This window comes from Hemicordylus capensis, chromosome 1 (genome assembly GCF_027244095.1).
Source record: "Hemicordylus capensis ecotype Gifberg chromosome 1, rHemCap1.1.pri, whole genome shotgun sequence".
NCBI lineage: Eukaryota > Metazoa > Chordata > Lepidosauria > Squamata > Cordylidae > Hemicordylus > Hemicordylus capensis.
Window position 1 is genome coordinate 306,510,416 of NC_069657.1, and position 20,810 is coordinate 306,531,225.

Here is a 20,810-nt window from a genome sequence, read left to right on the forward strand (position 1 = left end):
TTTGCCTCTGGACTCCTGAGGCTAACTGCAGTTCTCATCATAAGCTGCTTCAGCTCATATTCCTGCTTCCCAATCTCTGCCAATGAAGGCTACTCCGGTTTCCAGGCTGTGCCACCTCCACCACCTGATCCTGGTAGCATGGTGAATCCTCACCATGCCTGAGCATCCCTGGTGTGTGACTGGTGTGTGTTTCTTAGAACTGACCTAAAGTGAACCTTAACCAGCTCAGGGCTGTGGCTCCACTCCGAAATCACCAGTGACTGACCTCTGCAGCCTCCTGATTGCAAGCTCCCAAGCCTCTGTTGTTGTAGCACAAATCCCAGCTTTCACTGCACAGCTTCAGTGGTATCCTATGTGACACACATGAAGCCAGTCTTCCAGTTCTGCCTCTTCTACATTTTCCAACTATAATTAACGAGTGCAAGTTTGTGCTGCTGCTGTGGGAATGTAGCCATTTCCACAGAAAAGGCACCAAGACCATGCCCCACAAAAAGACCATTTTACTCCACAGCTACTGAAGGCACACTGAACTTTGTCACTGTGCTTTAAAGAAAAATATCTCTCCATATTTGTTGCAGTCAAGGTATATTTCAACTCCAGCACATTTGCTGAAGAACAGTTTGGTTCCAAGCAATGCACATGGTGCTTTACAGAGGAACATAAGCAAAAGACTGGTTCCTGCCCTCGGGAACTTACACTCTAATTTTCTTCTGGGTGCTCTAACTATTACAGTAGCAAAGAAAAATAATGTGCAGAGTTTTGCTGGGAAGTGAACTTGTGAAGACAGAAACATAGAAAGCTTCCTCATACCAAGTTAGACCATTGGTCCATCTAGCTCAGTATTGTCTATAGGAGAGAAGAGCTGGTCTTGTGGTAGCAAGCATGACTTGTCCCCTTAGCTAAGCAGGGTCTGCCCTGGTTGCATACGAATGGGAGACTACATGTGTGAGCACTGTAAGATATTCCCCATAGAGGATGGAGCCACTCTGGGGAAAGCATTTAGGTTCCAATTTCCCTCCCTGGCATCTCCAAGATAGGCCTGAGAGAGACTCCTGCCTGCAACCTTGGAGAAGCCACTTCCAGTCTGTGTAGACAATACTGAGCGAGATGGACTTATGGTCTGACTCAGTATATGGCAGCTTCCTATGTTCGTATGTCTACATTGAGCCCATTCAGATGTAACGCAAAACCGGAGTTGAATGGGCCTGAGGTTGAAATATTTTATTGTCCAAATGTGTGCAACTGAAGTTCAGACCCAAACGCCTCCTGAGATTTCCCTCCTGAGATTCTTATATGAACCTTTGGTTTGTAGTGGGTTTCGCCACTCCTACCTATGGTTTGGCAGTGCTAGGGTTACATGCAAATGCTGCCCACAGTCTCACTCTGCTGCAACCGGAGTTGAGGGAGAAAGCTCTTCCCATGCTCCAGCTGCAATTGGCTGCCAGGGCTGTCCTTCAGTCCAGAAGGAAGCCCACTCAGCCAGTTACCCCTCCTGCCTTCAGTCTCCCTGACTGCAGAGAGTCTCCCGCCCACTACATGTGGACAGGAGAGCGGGGGAGCAGAACCATGAGTCCATTGGACCTGCAGTTCCTCATTATGTGCAAATGCGGCCATTGACTGGCAGCAGCTCTCCACAGTTTCAGGCAGGAGTCTTTCCCAGCCCTACCTTGAGATTCCGGGGACCTTCTGCATGCAAAGCAGAAGCTCTACCATTGAGACATCTGTGTATTGTCTAAAAACCAACCTGAAGTTGGAAACCAACATAGTTCAAAGGAAGAAAGGAGACTGTGATACACTTAAGATATGCTCTTCTTGTCAGAGTTTCAGGATTTATTGAAAGTGCAAAATAACAGGTTGAATTTTGTTTTTTGAGAGAGAGATTGCTGCTGTTCTCTCTTTCTGAGGGTCCTCAATTATATAAAGATCTACAGGGCCCATAGTAAGTTTCTCTGCTGAGGAGACGATGAGCCTGCTATGTCATTAAAGATGGATGATAGTTGGCTCTGTCTTTTTCATAAGCTCCTCTTCTTTTCATCAAATATAGCTTGGAAACATATCCCTATTCTCCAATGTCTGGCAGTGATAGCAACCTGGATGAAAGCCAGACTATTCAGGTTCATTCCTGATAAAACAGGCTTATGCTGATTTGCTGAGGGAAGAACATTAAGAAACTGCAAGTCCATCAAGGAAAGGAAAGGCATTAGTTACTCCCTTGTTAACAATTAAAGGCTTACTTTCCCTACATTCATTTTGGGAAATGATATTAATATATCATTATTTATTTTTATGAAAACTTTCAGAAGTGTTAACTATTATTCTGTTATCTTAAAGCTATGGATTGGCCCTTACACAAAGTAGCAGCCAGTATGACTTTTTGCAGTTGGAACACTGTCTAGCCAAAGCGCCAGATATTCATGTAACCTGATTGTCTGGAGTTGAGTGTACATGCTTAAGTGCTGTGCAGTTGTAGTAAATGGAAATGAAATTAGTTTCTCCATTCAAGAAGCAAAAAAGGGTGTGTGGGTGTGTGAAGGCACTGCGATGGCACAGGAACTATGCAATATGTGACTGTGATTGCTATACAACTGAGTTTCCATTCTCAACATCTGTGGTGCAAATCACATTTATCAAGAAAAAACAAACTGCATACTGAATGAGGGCTTTTCTGCTTGTCTGAAGGGTTCCACCAATAAGAGAGGTGATTATTGTGGCCTCTGCAGAGTGTCATAATTTCTCCCAAAAGTGTGTATGTGTGTGTGTGTGTGTGTGTGTATATATTTATATTTATATTTATATTTATATTTATATTTAAAAACTGTACAATAGGATGCCTTTAAACATGGTGGCCAGGTAAACTATCCCTACAAATCTCTTTTCTGAGCATATGAAGGTGCCTTGTTCTGTTAATGGAACTGCCCTGGGGTATTTGGTCAGCACCCCAATGTTCGGGCTTTGTGGGGGAATTAGCTCTTAAAGGGGGTAAGCGCCACCAGTTTTAATTGGTGCAAACGTTTGGTCTCAAGAAATGACTGGATTGAGACGAGGTTATAGTTTCAAAATAAAAAGATATTTATTGTAGGGAGGGGTATAAAAAGAAAGAAATATGTGGTTAAAGCAATATTACTATCAAAAATACATTTAACTGCAACGAGGCGTTTTAACTTCAAGTCCTAATTGTGTTGTTCCCAGGCAGGCAAGAGAAAGAGGCTTGTGAGAGAGATAGTGGGTAGCTTAGATCTATGAAAGGGATAGAGAGGGCCCAGTTGCAGAGCAAACGTTCACCTTCACCTGATCTGGACGATGGGACTTGAGGACTCCAGGGAGGGCTGCAGAATCTCATCCTCCAAGACAGTGTGATTGAAATCAGGAGGGTTGCAGAGATTAATAGAGGGGGAGGTACTCACAAGGAGGGTACCTCCATGAGGCCAGCTTCCTGTGGTGGCTAGTCAAGATGGATGGATTAGTAAGAGGAACAATCTGGGAAGTGGCACAAAAAACTGGAAACCCCCAGTTGCAGTGGCGAGTGCACAGCAGATCACCCAAGCTGTTAGTGATTTCAAGCTCTTTGTAGGTTGCAGGAGAACACAAGGAGTGCTCAATGGAGTACCAGGTTAAAAACCCAAGGGAGCACACAATGGAGTCCCAAGTGTAAAGCACAAGGGAACACACTGGTTCTTGGAAGTGGAGATACTTATATCCCAAAACATGCCTTGGGGACAAATTCCTCTTGCCCTTTCCTTCTGATTAAAAGTGCCAGGATGGACCTGCACGGAATGCCTTGTGTCTGATCGCTCTTTCCTGTATGTAACAATGTGGGGATTGCCTTCTGTGTGCAAGGCTGATTGTGATGAAAATCAGAGTATGCAGGTGTGCAAAAGAGTATGTGTGCCTGCAGAGGTGTAGCTACGATTGAGCAGATGGGTTCAAGGACCCCAGGCTTCCAAGCTCCAGAGGGCCCCCCAGCTCCAACTCTCCCTATTTTCTTCATTATCTTCCTCACCCTGAGGGGACACCAGGAAGAGGGCTGAACACAGGTCCCCTCTCCCCTAGCTACACCCCTGTGTGCCTGGATGGGCTCTCCAGTAATCCTATCAATAATTTCAATAGATACACCTCTGGGTCTATGTCACTGACTCATTTTCTTTGTGATGGGGATATCATTGCTCCACTACCTTATCTACTTTTCTCCCTGCTTAGCATAATTGGCTCATTAGCATGTCGTTATCTCTTGCAAGAGGATGAGGGGAGTTAAAGCAGTTCACTCTGAATTTAGAGTGGCCTTGGATGCCAGTTAACTGGCTGTAGTTAACTCTGGAGGCTGCTTAGCTGGGGCTCCTGCATGGAGAGGGTATGTGTATCTTGATCTCCGTTCTAATTTGCTTTGTTTGTAGCCAAATCTCGGGGTGACTAGCCCATTACCAACTAAGTGACCTGTCCTCCATTGTGTACCATAAACTGGGAGCTTACATTGCTGTGAAGTTCCTGAGCATATCCAAAGTGCAATCTCCAAGCCTGGAGATGCAACGGCAAACAGGGAGGCTCCTGGGAGCCAGGCAGAATAAGCACAGCTAGCAACAGTACTGAACCAGAACATTAATCCAGCTATTTCAGCGTTGTCTACACTGACTGACAGCAGTTCTCTGGGATTTCAAACTGGGGTCTTCGCCAGCCCTACCTTGAGATGCTGGAGATTGAACCTGGAACCCTTTACATGCATACACACGTGGACAAATGTGTTGGTACCCCTCCACGAAAAAAGAAGAACCCACAATTGTCTCTAAAATAACTTGAAACTAACAAACGTAATTGGTACCCATCATTTTAACAAAAACCAGACTTTGCTTTAGAGTTTTGATGCAACAGAATATTTCAAATAATAATACAAATGAAAATGGCATGGACAAAAATGATGGGACCCTTAACCTAATATTATGTTGCACAGCCTTTAGAGGTAATCACTGCAAACAAGTGATACCTATAGCTCTCAATGAGACTTCTGTACCTGTCAACAGGTAGTTTGGCCCACTCTTCCTGAGCAAACTGCTCCAGCTGCGTCAAGTTTGAAGGGCGCCTTCTCCAGACTGCATGTTTCAGTTCTTCCCATAAATGTTTGATGGGATTCAAAGCAGGGCTCATAGAAAGCCACTTCAGAATAGTCCAATGTTTTGTTCTTAGCCATCCTTGGGTGCTTTTAGCTGTGTGTTTTGGGTCATTATCCTATTGGAGGATCCATGACCTGCAACTGAGACAGAGCTTTCTGACACTGGGCAGGATGTTTCGCTCCATAATGTCTTGATAGTCTTGAGATTTCATTTTTCCCTGCACAGACTCAAGGCACCCCGTGCCAGCTGCAGCAAAGTAGTCCCCAAACATTAGCGAGCTTCCTCCATGTTTCACAGTAGGTAGGGTGTTCTTTTCTTTGAAAGCTTCATTTTTTTTGTCTGTGGACACAGAGCTGATGTGACTTGCCAAAAAGCTCCAGTTTTGTCTCATCTGTCCAAAGGACTTTCTCCCAGAAGCATTGTGGCTTGTCAATATGCATTTTAGAAAATTACAGTCTGGCTTTTTTATATTTTTCTTTCAACAGTGGAGTCCTCCTGGGTCTTCTTCCATTGAGCCCACTGTCACTCAAAAAGTGACAGATGGTGCGATCAGACACTGACGGACCTTGACCTTGGAGTTCAGCTTGTATCTCTTTGGAAGTTGTCCTTGGCTTTTTGTCTGCCATTCTCACTATCCTTCTGCCCATTCTGGTTTTCCTCTTGCGGCTACGTCCAGGGAGGTTGGCTACATTCCCATGGACCTTGAACTTCTGTTGTCTCAGGAACATCAGACTGCTTTGAGATGGTCTTATAGCCTTTGCCTCTAACATGCTTGTCTATAATTTTCTTTCTGATCTCCTCAGACAACTCCCTCCTTTGCTTTCTCTGGTCTATGTTCATTGTGGGACACACGATGATACCAAACAGCAGAGTGACTACTTTTCTTCATTTAAGTAGGCTGAATGACTGATTGCATGATTGGAGACGTGTGATACTAATTAAAGAAAACAGCTAATTTTAAAAAAATCACTCTAATCCAATTATTTATGATTTTTTTCTAGGGGTACCAACAAATGTGTCCAGGCCACTGTAGAATATCTTTGTAGAATAGGCAATACTTTGGGGCTATTCACACGGTCTGCAAAAATCGGGCTAAGGGCGCCTAGCCCAATTTTTGCAGCCCGTGAGAACCACCGGGCTCAGCTGCAAGCCCAGTGGTTCCTAAGCAGGTCACCTGCTTCTGTAGCCCGTTGCTTAAACTGGGTTTGCGAAGTGAGCATGCTGCAAACCCAGTTTTAGCAATCATGAGTTGCTGTGGCATGGCTCTGTGCCATGGTTGCTCACAAGTAGGCCCCCGGAGGGGAGGCGAAAAGCTGCCTCCCGGCTCCTGGGGTCTCTCCAGCATGCCCTGCGCACTCGCTCCGGGCATGCTGGAGCTTCTGGGGGCCAATCGGCCCCCGTTCCCCCCAGCACCCACTGGCTCCGTAACGGAGCCGGCAGCTGTGTGGGCAGCCGCTTCTGCCACCCAGAGCAGACTGCTGCTTGTGTGCGGGGAGAGTGGGCTAAGCCCGCACTCCCCAGGCAGGTCTCTGTGATTGTGAGACACGCCTCTTTATCTCTTTTCACACTTGCTTTGCTTTACTCAATGACATATCAAAGGCGTGCAGGTATACATGGGACAATTGCTTTTCATTTAATTGCTTTTCAGGAGGCATAAAACACTTTTTCAATTAGCTGTGTAAGGCTACCACCAAATTTATCCACTTGTGCATGCAGCACATGTGCTCCACCACTGACCTATAGCCCCTACTCAACTACTGCCATGCTTATTGCCAGGCATATAAGCTATAGTTATGGTCATGATTTCATTGTATGTAATTTTTAAGCTAATACAGGTTAATGTGTGTAAAGAAATACCTTCTTCATGAGCTTTCCTTGACTTACTTTATATACACATTCATAGGGCCAGTTCAAATTATACCAGCCTAGAACACATGAAGAAAGAGCAGCCACGCCAAGAGAGCTCCTGTCAGGACATCCCAACACCTGCCTGGCACATCTCTTGGTTGTATGTAGGCAGGGGCGTATCTAGCGTGGGGCAGGCAGGGCATGTGCCCCAGGCACCACTTGAAGGGGGGCACCATTTTTTAAAATGAAAAAAAATTTTTAATGGCCACCAAAAACAAAATGGCTGCCATGCATGCTCAAATGGCCTCTGTGAGTCCCTAGGCCATGCCAGGCCCCACAGAGGCCATTTGAGCATGCGCGGTGGCCATTTTGTTTTCGGTGGCCATTAAAAAAAAATTTTTTTTGTAAATGGCCACCGCACATGCTCATATGGTCCCTGCAAGGCCCTAGGCCTTGTCAGGCCTCACAGAGGCCATTTGAGCATGTGTGGCAGCCTCCAAAATGGCCATCACACCGATCTTTGCAGGCCCAAACAGGCCCGAAAATCAGCCCGGGACAGGCTGCGACGGTGAATTAAGAGGCTGGCGGGGGAAGGAGGAACCTTTGCAGACACCCCCCAGAGCCTTTAGGATGCACCATGAAGGGGCTACAGGTAAAAAATTTTTTTTAAAAGATAATAATATAATATGTCACTGTACACATATTAGGGGTAAAAGGCTTACATCCCTCAAAAAACACGCTACTGGGGATCCCATTGCAGTAGGGAATGTGGCTCTTGGTGGTGGTCCAAGGCACCTATGCACTAGTCCATCAGTGAGATTCAATTCGTACTCCAAAGAGGCTGCCTTTTATAGTTGATTTCAAATAAACTCCACTTGCTGGCAAATAGACACACATGAGCAAAGCATTGCCAGCCCAGGTGCACAGAGAGACCATTTAATGAGCAAGGTTCTCACACAGAATGCTGATATGGCGATGCAGTTAATTATATCACTAACTAAAACAAGGGAGCCCAGCAGAGATGAGAGGGAGAAAGAATGCTTGATACAAGCCACTAACTCTCACGCAAGATAGCTGCTCGGTGCCTTCTACAAAGGGAAATGCATAACACTACATTTCATGGCTGAGATCCTGACACAGATACTACACTTTTCCTCCTTGTGTTACAATAATCTGGTGCAAGGGGATCTTTCCCTACAATGTCCATACAGTCCTGCACTTCTCCTGCCCATGAAGTGCTCAGATTTTGGGCCAGCCTGCTTTTTCCTGTCCTGCTGCTAGCAAGACATTGCCCTATCAGCTATTCCCTCACCATGGTCTGGTTAGAAAGGGTGTGTGGACATCAAAGGGTGTGTGGAGCACAAGTTCTTTTGGAAACGGAGATGCCACATTCAATCCCTCTCTCCCCTCCACACCCACTGACCATGCACTTTTCCTGACTACTGCTCAGTATAGTACTGATTTCTAAGTAACAATCTCTACCTTCCCCCAAGCAGTTGAATCCCTCCAACAAGCTTGTCCCAGACTCTAGCAATATTCGCATGTCCTGACTCTTTAAAAACATCAAGCAGGATTCAGACTAACAGTGCATGAGGGGAAGAAAGTTTCACTCATGCAACTGGAAAGGTACAGTTTTTGGCCTCCTTTCTTTCTGCTGCCCTCAATGCACCCTGAAAATACAGGCAGACCTCGATATCCAGATGGGTAAAAGATACCCGACCTTGGCATACACGGTGGGGAAAGAGGGGGGCAACCTTGCAGGTCAGGGGTGGCTGGAATTGACCTCAGAGGTCATTTCCAGCTGCCATTTGATGGTTTGGGGCCTCAAAATGGCTCTGTTTAAAAAGGGGGGGAGGTTATTTTCAGCCAATTTGAAGGCATTTGGGGGCATAGCACAACTCAAGGGGAGCAGCTAAGATGGTAGGCAGCTTTCCCCTGCATCCTTCCCGCCAAAATCCTCTGTTTTTTAACCATTTTCTTCAAACCAGGAACCTAACCCCCAATTCCCCATTGGCCTAATGCCTTGATATTTGCGGTTTCCGCATCTGCGGTTGTACCATGGAACGGAATCCCCACAATATCGAGGTCCTCCTGTATGTCTCTTGAGGGTTGGGAAACCCTCAGTCTTGGTCTGGCTTCTAGTCAAAGTATGTGAATTTAATTTTTAAAAACTCTTTTTACAATTCCTTCCTATGATGATTGACGTCATCTCATAGGCGTAACTGGGGGGGGCAGGGGGGGCACGTGCCCCGGGCGCCATTGGGGGGGGCGCCATACCAGTCCCTGCCACCCCCACCCCATTGCCCACCTGCCCAGCCCCAGGGCCCCTCAGCCACTTGCCTCCAGCTCCGGCTGATCGGCAAAGAGGCCTAGGATCGGCAAGGCCTGCAAACTGCAGAGCTCTTCTTCTCTCCCCGCCTCTCAGCTGATCGGCGGGTGGGCGGGGCTTCCAGAGAGGCCTCCGAGTAGGCCTCTCTGAAGCCTGAACTCGAGTAGGCCCCAAGCAAGGAAGGAAGGAGGAAGCAGGCAGCAGACCCTCTGCCCAGACCAGACCATCCAGAACAGCCATTGCTAGGTAGGCTGTGAATTCCTTTTTGTGGTTACCCCCATATATAGGGATCTGCTTGCCATAGGGCTTTGATATGGGGGTGGGTGGGGCGAGACTGAGAAGTCTCTGAATATTTAATTTAAAACAGACTGGAAAATGTGCTGGCTTTAAAAACAAAAACTATCTAAAAAGGCCTATAAGTGGCTTGTTTCATGTCAGAAAATTACAAACACTTCTGGAACAAGTATATTTTATTTATTTTCATTCATTCATTCATTCATAAATGCACTTATGTTCAAGTTATTTTGCAATCCAGAAGGTCTGAGTGAGAACTGTGAAGCATGTGTTGTGATTTTATTTTATTTTATTTTATTTTTCTTGTGTGTGAACTGCTCCCCAATAACTTGCAGGGACTTCAGGGTAAATCTGGCCAACATGTGAATGCAGCACCTCTATTCCAGAGGAGATGTGTGTTAAAGGGCTTTAAAAGCCTGGTGTGAAAAGACTCCTGGAATCAAACTTTACTGAATTTGTTCAGAATTCTGAGAAAACAAACAAAGGCTCACCCTGCATGGTTGAAAGTATCATTTGCTAATCTGCAACAAGGGGTCCATTTTAATAATTAGCATTGCTAATGTGTTCTAGGCATTAAAAGTAGCACAAATATATAGTACTCAATGTATATCACTATATACTGTGAAGTGTGCATGCGTGTATTCAGTGAAATGTATTTCCAGGTAGCATACTTATTTTGAAACATCAGACTTAAATCCTTGGGGGCCTGGGATGTGTGGAGGCCCTGGACTTTGAGGGTCTGGGGGCCCATTTTGAAATCCTGTCTCTGGACCCATTCCAACCTTGCTATGCCCCTGGCGGAATAGTTACATATGTATTGATCACTACACATGGGTTTCTGCACAGCACCTGCACAGAAGAAACTTCCATGTAGAAAATGTGTCTCTTGTAAATTGACCCTGAATTTTCCATCCATGACTGCGATATCTGAGAGTTAGAGTCAATAATAAAAGAACAGCACACTGCTTGTGACAGGAAGGGGCAAATTACAATGATTTCTTAGTTTGGCAGGGGCTGGTTTTGGCCCTGGCAGAACTTGGCTGTCTGCTCCTGTTGCAAATTCCTCTGTCTAGTGTGGCAAACTAATGTATCCTCCTCCCTCTTGGTGTCAAAAGTAAGCACTATTGTGGTGAATGCACATATACCCCATCATGAGCCAACAGTCATCATAAGACAAAGGCTGGCAGGAATCATTCACTGGTTTATAGACACACACACACACACACCACCACCACCTTCTTCTTCGCCTATTTTGCTAGTGGCTATTTGGGCAGGTGATCCTCTAGTCTAGGACAAAGTCATGTTTTTTAAAAAGCATGATACGAGACAGAGAAAATGACACTTGGAATCCTCACATAACTCCTGACTGTTGTTCTAAGTCCTTTACAGAGATGGCTCATGTTTTCAGGTTTTGATCAACAACCATGTCTAGATGGTACAGTGTTCCTTTTAACGGGGATTTCCAGATATTGCTGACTACAAGTCCCATCATTCCTGCTTGGACAGTGGCGCAATTTCAGTGCTTGCCCTAGGCGCTGTTTTCCCTAGTTACACCTCTACCTGTCTTGTCTTTTCCATTTTGGGACACAAAACCTATTACTATGTTTAAAAGCATTTATTTTCTGGCCATGAGGACTGCAAACTTAGGCTGTTGGTGTGCAAGACATTTCTTTAAAATATATATTTCTAAAGAGCCTTGTAGCCTCATGTTTCCTTTTTCCTGTCCCAGTATACTTGCATGGATGCAGCCCACAACCCACATTTGACTATGGCTGTGACACATTTCCATATTTCCGGGGGTGGCGGGGGGCGCGCGGCGGGGGGGGGGGGGGCGCAATTTCAGTGCTTGCCCCAGGCGCCGTTTTCCCTAGTTACACCTCTGCGTCATCTGTAGCTATGCAGAGTGGTGTCATTCATAGAGAGTTCTTCCATAACTCTAGGCACAGTTTATAAGCAGAGAGAAACATTTCTGGCTGTACTAGCTGTCCCCTCACCCATCTACAGTTGCTCACCGAGCAGAGCTAACCATTTCCTACCTATTCCGCATTTAACCCAAAGTGTACTTTTTTGCTGTGACTTACTGCTCCAAACACCATCTCTCCCCTCCTCCGCCTGGAATCACTTTATTGTCCAAAATACAACTTAATAGATTATTTGATTGATGAGCCTTCTGGGATGTTTTGCCTCAGGGTAAAAATCACAATGGGATGCATTTGACCCATTTGTAGTTGTTTGTTTGTGTGTGCTTGTTGAGCAGAGTTTTTTAATTATCTCATCAAAAAGCCTCTGAATTTAAAAGGAATAATGAATTCTTTTAGCAGCTTTATTTCTAGGCAAAAAATAGAGAGGAGACCTAAAAGTTTGCTAGGCAGACCAGGGGAGGCACTTGCAACCTAGAGCAGCCATGTTTCACAGCTGCTCTGGGCTAGCATTTATGTGAGCAGCAGCTCTTGCGGGGAGGAGTTCAAGAAACAACCCTTTAATCTGAGAGTGAGTTCAGATGTGATGCAGAACTAAAGTTAAGCTTAACCTAGGTATACAAGCCAACCTCAAATCTAGGGTTCAGGTCTTGGTTAGACAGCCATAAATAAACTGTGATTAGTGTCATGGCATGGGTTCAGACAATAAAAGTAATCTAAGTTCCTTGAAATAAACTGAGATTCTGTGTGGCATCTTAACCAGTGCAGGGTTAACATTCTTGGCATTTACGGTGTCTGCTTTTTTCTCATACTGATTCATTTATTTGTTAGATTTATAAACCACCTAATAAAACCACTTTAGGCAGTTTACATAAAATTAAAATTAAAAAACCCCAATTGCACAGAAACATAGCAGTAGCCAGTGAATTATTTTAGAATAGGAATAATATGATTTATTTGGGTTGCCAAGGAGACCAACATGATTGCTGCATTCTGCACCATTTGTAGTTTCTGGACTACATATAAAAGCAGCCCAGCATAGAGCACATTGCAGTAATCAAGCCTGGAAGTTACCAACATATGCACCACTGTTTTTTAAGATCATTTATCTCAAGAAATAACATAGCTGGCATATCAGTCAAAGCTGATAAAAAGCACTCTTAGTCACTGCCTCAGCCTGAGATACCAGGGAGATGTTTCGGACCAGGAGTACTCCCAAACTATATACCTGTTCCTTCTGTGGGAGTGTAACTTATTCCAGGCCAGGTAGATCTAAATCATCTCTTGAGTTCTGACCCCACACAATAAGTATCTCCATATTGTATGAATTCTGCTTCAATTTCTTATCCCTCATCCAGCCCATTACCACTCCTAGGCAGGCATTTAGGGAAGTTATGCCATCTCCCAATGATGTTGACATGGAGAAATAGATTTGGGTGTCATCAGCGTATTGATAGCACCCTGCACCAAATCTCCTGATGATCTCTCCCAGCGGTTTCATGTAAATGTTAAAAAGCATTGAAGACAATATGGAGAGCAGTGGGACTCTGTACATAAGTTCTCACTTTGTAGAGTAACAGTCTCCAAGTGGCACTGCCTGAAATCCACCTGAGGGATAGGAGTGAAATCACTCTAAAACAGTGCCTCCCACCCCAGTCCAACTCTCTCAGGCAACTCAGAGGGATACCATGGTCGATAATATCGAAAGCTACTGAGAGATCCAAAAGGACCAACAATACTCTGTCGAGTCCCAGTTGGAGATCGTGCATCAGGCCAACCAAGGCAGTCGCCACCTGGAAGTCAGTTTGAAATGGATCTAGATAATTTGTCTCCTCCAAGACTGAGTGGAGCTGAGAGGACACCACCCTCTCAATCAACTTGACTAACCATGGGTGGTTGGAGACAGGCCGATAATTGCCTAATAATTGCCTAACACTGCGGGAGTTACATTTAAAAACAAATTTACATGTGTTTCCTTTCAGATCACATTGACAACAATTGGTTATGGAGATAAAACTCCTCTTACTTGGCTAGGAAGGCTGCTTTCTGCTGGATTTGCATTGCTTGGCATTTCTTTCTTTGCATTACCTGCTGTGAGTATATTTACAAGTCTTTAAATCTTAAGAACCTTCATATACTAAGCTGTCATGATGTAGAAAACAATGCTAACAATCTGGTTCAATATATTTGTGTGAATACAGGATTTCTATCATTGTTCATCTGCAATGAACAATCCTTTAACAAAATTCAAGCTGCTTTAAAAGCTCATTCAAATCCTATGGCAAATGTTTAAAATGTTATGACATATCCAAAAGTTTAGTTCACTAATATATCCATATAAACCTTCATAGTCATAATCAGCAGCTTTTGTGGGGAGCATGTTTGTGTGGTGCTTACCAGATATGATGCATTCAGTCTCCAGTATCACTAAATGCCAGAAGATTCATCCCACCCTGATTCCCCATCTGTCCACATGGTTGATAAAGACAACTGCAGATCTCTGTAGGCTGCAGAGCTAGCTTCCTGCTGTCAACACAGAGGTATCCCCAAGGGAAAAAATATCTGCCTTGTCCAAGAACACACTTCATAGCATGGGTATGTAATCATACCCTCAGTGAGGATCTAGGAATCAATATGTATGTTTTTCAGGCATATTCATTCCGCTTTCTTGGCATAAGCAATTATAACATTTTTTCAGATTGCCAAAAAGCATCTAGAAGAAATTTTACTCATCTTGCAGAAGGTTAAGAAAAACACTACACTGTCCTCTTGAGCTTTTCAGTAGAATTAGAATACTGTATTCTCAACCATTTCACTTGAGAAGCTGAAATAAGTGGGAAAATCATTAACTGCATTGTTTCCATGCCCCGCAGACACTCTATTCCATATTAATTATTATTAGAGTGAAGTCTATTCGCCTTAGAGCATGTAGACAGGGATATGATTTCTGAGTTTTCTAAATTCAAATCCAGCTATTGGTCTTGAAGGAAATTGTACAATTATGCTTTGCTTAAATCCCTCTGAATATGCATACCTGGAGGATAAGCTTGCTTGCCTGCTGATACTGACACCTAGTTGAAAGTTTTAGTAGCACATACACAACCTGATCAAAAAGAATAATGCAGATGTGAAGGCACAGTAAATTGAATCTTGTACAGTGGTCCCTCGACTTACGATGTTAATCCGTTCCGAACGCACGTTCGGAGGTCGAAATTTTTGTAAGTCGAAGGGCGCATCCACGGAGGTCTGAAAACATTCGTAAGTCGAGGAAGCCACATCTAAAAATTCGTAGGTCGAGTAAGCTGCATCTAAAACGGCAACGACTTCTGGTCTTTTTTGTCATTCGTACCTCGAAAACATCGTAAGTCGAGTAGTTCGTAGGTCGAGGGACCACTGTATATATCTTTGGCTGTCTAATAGGATAAAATAACATCCCCGGTTCAAGAAGTTCTTTTACTTGTGCATGTGGGATAGCATCCACCCAGTTAATTGATGTAGCATAGTAGTTAAAAGCATGTGCAATAACCTAGAAATCCCTTGATGAAATACTAGGTCAGTCATGCTTATTTGGCAGCCTACTATCTTTCAGTCTCAGGCTACCATTTGTAATATAGGAATAATAGCAGGGTATTACCTTGCAGAGCTGTTGTAATTACTATTGAGATACAAAACCCCAAAAATGATGTAAACTTGCTAATTGATTTTGATTTTTTAAAAGTGTTACTTTCCACAGCATTACAAGCTACTTTTTAAACTTGGAGGTATTTAAATAGCGATCTTTCATGCATTGTAGGGTGGTACAATTTGGCAGAAGTAAACAAGAGACTTACTGAATTTGCACGTTTCCTATCTTCATGTTTTTTCTGGATCAAAGTAAAAGAGCTCATTCCAGAGAAAGTTGTACTCTTAAGTTCAATTAAAAGCATTAGAATCTGAGTGCACAATTAAGCATTTATGTTTCAGTGATTTAAATGAGGGCCAAACTACATATGCATGCAAACATATATGCTAGAAGCATGCTTCCATCAAGCAGCACTCTTAGGACTAGACTTCTGGGACAAAGTCTGGTCCTCAGGAGAGGGCCCCCCAGGACATATGTGCTGGGGCCCCCCCAGGGCTGAGGACTGGATTTTGTCCCAGAAGTCCAGTCCTCAGCGCTGGGAGGGGGGCCTCCAAATGTCCTAGGGGGCCTCTCCATCCACCCCTTGCCTGCCCCAATTTTGCCACCATATACACGGCTGGGAGGGTATTGAGGCCTCCCCATGGCAGCAGCGGTAGCTGCTGGACCTGTCCAGGCCTGACTGAGCACAGGTGAGATGCTCTTGTGCATCTGTGCAGTGCGAGTCTCAAGCATCGCAAGTCCATGAGGTCACAGGCTTACGACGTTTGAGACTCACTCTGCACAGGCACACCGGAGCGTCTTGCCTGTGCTCAGTCAGGACTGGACTGGTCCACCAGTCGCTGCTACCACGGGGGATGCCTGCTCGGCTCTTACCCGCCAAGCCCCCCAGCCACACGCAACCCTTCAGGTCCGGGCTCCCAAAATGCCTAGGTGCGCCCCTGCTTCTAACCAGAAGTGCTGTATGTGTAAAATATCTGTGTGCGGGGGAAGAATTCAGTCAAGACAAGTGTACACAAGCAGTAGGAGGATTCATGCTGAGCTTTTTCTGCATCCCATTTTCCCACTGATCTCTCCCTGAAACAACAATTTGCCCCTGAAGTAGGGGGGGTGACAATTTTCAGTGGGCAAACAGGCCACAGAAAAAGAAGAACTGAGCTGAATACTATATGTTCGACTGCACTGAGATCAATGAAGAGGCCACACACCAATATTTGGGTAAAACAGGCAAAGACAAATGTCTGACCTGAATTTAAATAGAGGTGTCAATTGGGCATGAGGTAGCTGGAAGGCAGGGAAGGAGGTCATGTCTAACTAACATGCACATGGAATCTCAGCCGTCTCAACGTGCAGCTGGGCTACCCAGGGCCCAGTAAACTTTACTCACTAAGGTGTGGGAGTATCCCAGCTGATAGGTCTGGAGGTTAACCCCCTTTCATAAATTCCCAACTATAATAAATACTAAAGATTCAACTTCATCTTACAAAATAAGCCAATGATCTTTCACTCTGGCCTCCATAACTTAATTAACATAACTTTCCCAAGCTACTTATGCAACCCTGCCTTCCAGCTCCCTCACCACAGGCAGGTGCATCAGAACAAGAAATCATCTTAAGAAATGTAAAACAGCAGGGAAGCCCAAAACAAACGTAAAGCACCACTGCAAAAAGGTGCTCAGATGCTCAAATGCAGATCATGAAATTGAACAGCCCATAGGAAGGGCTTTATCAAAGTAATAGTGCCCCCCAAAATGAAAGCCCGATACTTCAAAATCCTCAGGGTGAACCGGTAAAAACCGGAAGGCAGACTTAATGTCGCATTTAGTATGCATTTAGTAGAATGCATGAATCATTCCATCTCGAACCGGTTCACCTTGAATTATGCCAGTTTGACAGTTCGATTGTGAACTGGACAGGAGGCAGTCCAATCCGTGATCAAACCTAACCAAGCCCAGTCTGTGGCGAACCAGTTCAGGATTGAGGGGATATGTTTGTAAAAGGGAATCCAATGGGGTGGTGGCACGGTTCCAGCTTCCACGGATGCACAGAGGCCAATTGCGTGGATCTGCTTGTGCGGACCCAACACTCTACCAGCCCTAATGTCTTTATCCAACTTGTGCTGTACAACTCACTCCAATCCTTCCATAGATTTCAAATTTTTTTGAAAGGTGGAACAGCCAGGGCCCTTTGTAGGGGATTAAAAAACCAGCTCGAAAACCTTCTAGAAGGTATGTCACACTGGGCCGAATCAGGGTAAAAGTGTAAGTAGAGCTTGTAGCTGCACTGGTGTAAGTAGAGCTTGTAGCTGCACTGGCATTGGGGCCCTTGTTAGCAGCTCCCATTGCCTGCCCATCCTGGCTTGCCCTGTAGGGTGCCTGGTGACATGTGAGCAGCCCCACCTTTGAAGTAATTAGATGCTGGGTGGTTATGCCTGCATTGGGAGTGCTCCTGCTTGTACTTGCAAGGAGTGCGAAGATTCTTCCCATTCACACTGAATTCCCAGCAAACCCCTTTCCTTACTTGCCAGCCTCTGCTCTCCAATATAAGCCCCTAGCCGTACCTACAGACAGGATGTGGCCACTGTCAGTCCGATTGCCCGAGGCCACCCTCTTGGGACATGATGCCCCACCACAATTCCCCATCCATCCTATTTCAAAAGAGGACTTGATCCACTGCACTTCATATTTGAAATTGCTTGTCATACAACAGCCAGGACAAACTCAAGTAAGAACTGCAGGCCCAGTGAATAATGCCTACGCATTTTACCAAAGATGCTGCTCTCTACGGCTGGGCCTCCAACACAACTGCCATGAAAATAGTGTAACCAGAAAGCCAGATACCCAGTTTTTCTCTGCTTTGGGTTGCTTAAATTGCCCCACTTCCCTCAGTTGGGTGGTAAGAATGCCATCCTTCACCAACAGTTTGGACTCGGGATCCCTAAACAGTAGGGAAAACCGATCAACAAATTCCCCTCTCCAGATCTTTTCCTTGGTGACGTGCTAGAAGTGACAACTCAGGGGAGCTGATACCATCATATACAGGTTACATTGGGAGGACCAGTTGCCCCAACAGAATGCAGAATTCACACTGACCCACTGAGTTTTGGTTCAGCAACGATGCCCCAATCTGTAGGTCAAGGCCCCAAACCTCTCCCATAGTCCTGATGTATTTCCTGGGGAAAGGTTTGGGTGTTGTCCATGGCATCATGCACAGATGGCCCATCAGCAACTTGTCCCAAATTGGTGTAGCTGCTCCCAGCTTGATTAGACGTGTCTGTCGGGTGCACATGATCTACAGTTCCGCCCAATTGAGGCACGAAAGGTTCTGCTGATGAAGTCGAGGCCACTGCTGCCACACGGCCAGCCAATTCCATAATATCCGAAGACCCACTTGACGTCTTTTGCATGAATGTGGCCCAGTATTTGGGAATCCAGCTGGGTGTCAAAAAGAAAACAAGGGGAGAGCCAGCCTTAGCATGGCAGCACCCCATCCCCCAGCTCCCCCGTAAGCAGGCTCCAATGAGGCCAGAGATGCTGGAACTGGTATGTGGACCCCAGGCTTTGTTGCAACTCTAGCCATCCAATTTACACCCCAAGTAAGATCCCTGGGCATCTGCATTTGCCCAATGCCATTCTGAGATGAATGCAAAACAGGAAGTTGAGAAGCCACTCCAATCCTGGATGTCTCTTCCAAAATGCCAAGGCAGGCACTAGTCTCGCCCAGTAGGGATATGATCTGACCAGATTCAGTTGCCGACAGTGCTTCCCCTAACCCACTTCAAGGCCCACCCCCCAATGGGACGAGCTCATCATGGAATCCGCCTGTTGGAGACCCACTTGCCCCCATGGGGCAATCAAACCAGATTGCTGCTCAAGCCTTTCAGAGCCATGCAGAAGCAAGTCTCACAACTGAGAGTCAGGTTCACTGTTGTCAGGCAATGAATGGGAAGCCCCCAGAGTAGGGATGAGCCCGAAGTTAGTTATAAGTTTATTCGGTCATTGACCAGCAAACATTTACAGTAAACCAGTACATATTTTACAAATAATATAACAAAACTTGGCCATAACAGAAATAATATCAGTGTCCTCATTAATTAAAAGATAATTTAATTATTTATTTTAATTATTAATTAAGCGTTTTGGCGCCTCTTTCAAGAGATACCAAAACGCTTTGGCTCCATGGCGCCAAAACATATCTGCGTGGGGCAAGGGGTTCCCTTAAAGGGAGGCAGGCACGTCCTACCTGCCCATCCTCAAGGTTGACTCAGCCTTCCATCCTTCCGAGGTCGGTAAAATGAGTACCCAGAATGTTGGGGGCAATATGCTAAATCATTGTAAACCGCTTAGAGAACTCCGGCTATAGAGCGGTATATAAATGTAAGTGCTATTGCTATTGCTATTGCTATCCTCCAAGCCCCTGCCGGCCCACCGTGGCACTGTTCAAGCGGAAATACCTCCATACACATGGCAGCTTGTGCCACTTGCTCCTTTGAAACGTTGCATTGCGCTTATGGGTTGCGTCCCCCAGCATCCCTTGCACAGCATCGGCATGTAAATGGCGTCAGCACATGTGTCTCCCCTTAAGGGAACCCCTCACTGCCCTTGGATGTGTACTGAAGCAATTCGGTGTACATCCCTACCCCAGAGACTTGTATTTCTTAGGTGCCAGCCCCCAGAAAGATTATTTGAGAACAGACAGTCACAAACAAGTACGTGATGGTACACCCAAAACCCATTCGGACAAAGGAATGGTCCCAATCATGTAGCTTGGACTTATGTACTCCTCTTTCCTGCTTCTTGTGAACTCCTGCAAGAGGAAAGGACTTATAAAACAATACTGCCTCCACATCATCTCAGTTAAAATTACCCCCAGCCCTGTCACATTCACAGTGAGGGAGAGCATTTCCCTGGCTTTTTGTATACTAGGTTAAATCAAATTTTATACCCAAAATTAATGTCCAAAATTAATGACTGATTGGGGATCAATCAGTCATTTTCTCAGACAGCAATTTATGCTAGCCTTGGAGATAAGATCCAAGCAATCGGAGCATTCCCACTCACAAAAATATAATTCTCCCTCTCCACACACCCCAGTCCCAACCAGATTTGCCTCCCATGGGGCTGGCTTTGGCACAAAATGAGTTGATTCTGTTTGGAAGGACATCTAACACTCACAAGCATGTGTAGTTTTAAGAAGTTCAGTCCTTGCTTCTCCACTGCAAAGGGGATTGAGCACTGGGCAGCACATTGTGAAAGTGTCAAATGCATGTTAAGCAGTGCAAACCTTGCAGGGGAGAAGCAGCATTTGAGAGGAAGGTGTTTCATTTCCACTTGTCTGTCATTTCCCCCCTGCATTTCCTCACCTGCCCTGTTCCCCCAACAGGATTCCATATGCATGTTGAAAAATGTCTGAAACACCAGTGGAGGGGAGGGAAATGTGGGGCAAAAACAGTAGACATGAAAGGGTTAAGCAACACCTCTCATCTGCCAGTTCTCCCCTGCAAAGCATGCTTTCCGTACCTCCCTTTACAGCGGGAAAGTGGCAGCTGGAATTTGAAATGGAAAACACAAGTTGACCAGATAACATTTAGTTGTGGACTTTGGGCCAAATGAGAGGTGATGGTGTCAGAATCAGATTGCTGCTGAATCCCTATAACAGTGTTCTTCATTGCAAGACACAGAAACCGTGATGGCTCCCATC

General features: G+C 45.3%; 1 protein-coding gene across 12 annotated transcripts in view; it reads left to right on the plus strand.

Annotated features, from left to right (window-relative positions):
- Positions 1 to 20,810, plus strand: part of KCNQ5 (potassium voltage-gated channel subfamily Q member 5) — a 576,092-nt gene that overhangs the window by 487,895 nt on the left and 67,387 nt on the right. For all 12 annotated transcript variants that reach the window (XM_053286867.1, XM_053286878.1, XM_053286866.1 and 9 more), the window contains one exon: positions 13,475 to 13,585. In XM_053286867.1, coding sequence (XP_053142842.1) covers positions 13,475 to 13,585 — 111 coding nt within the window. The remainder of the gene's footprint in view (positions 1 to 13,474; positions 13,586 to 20,810) is intronic.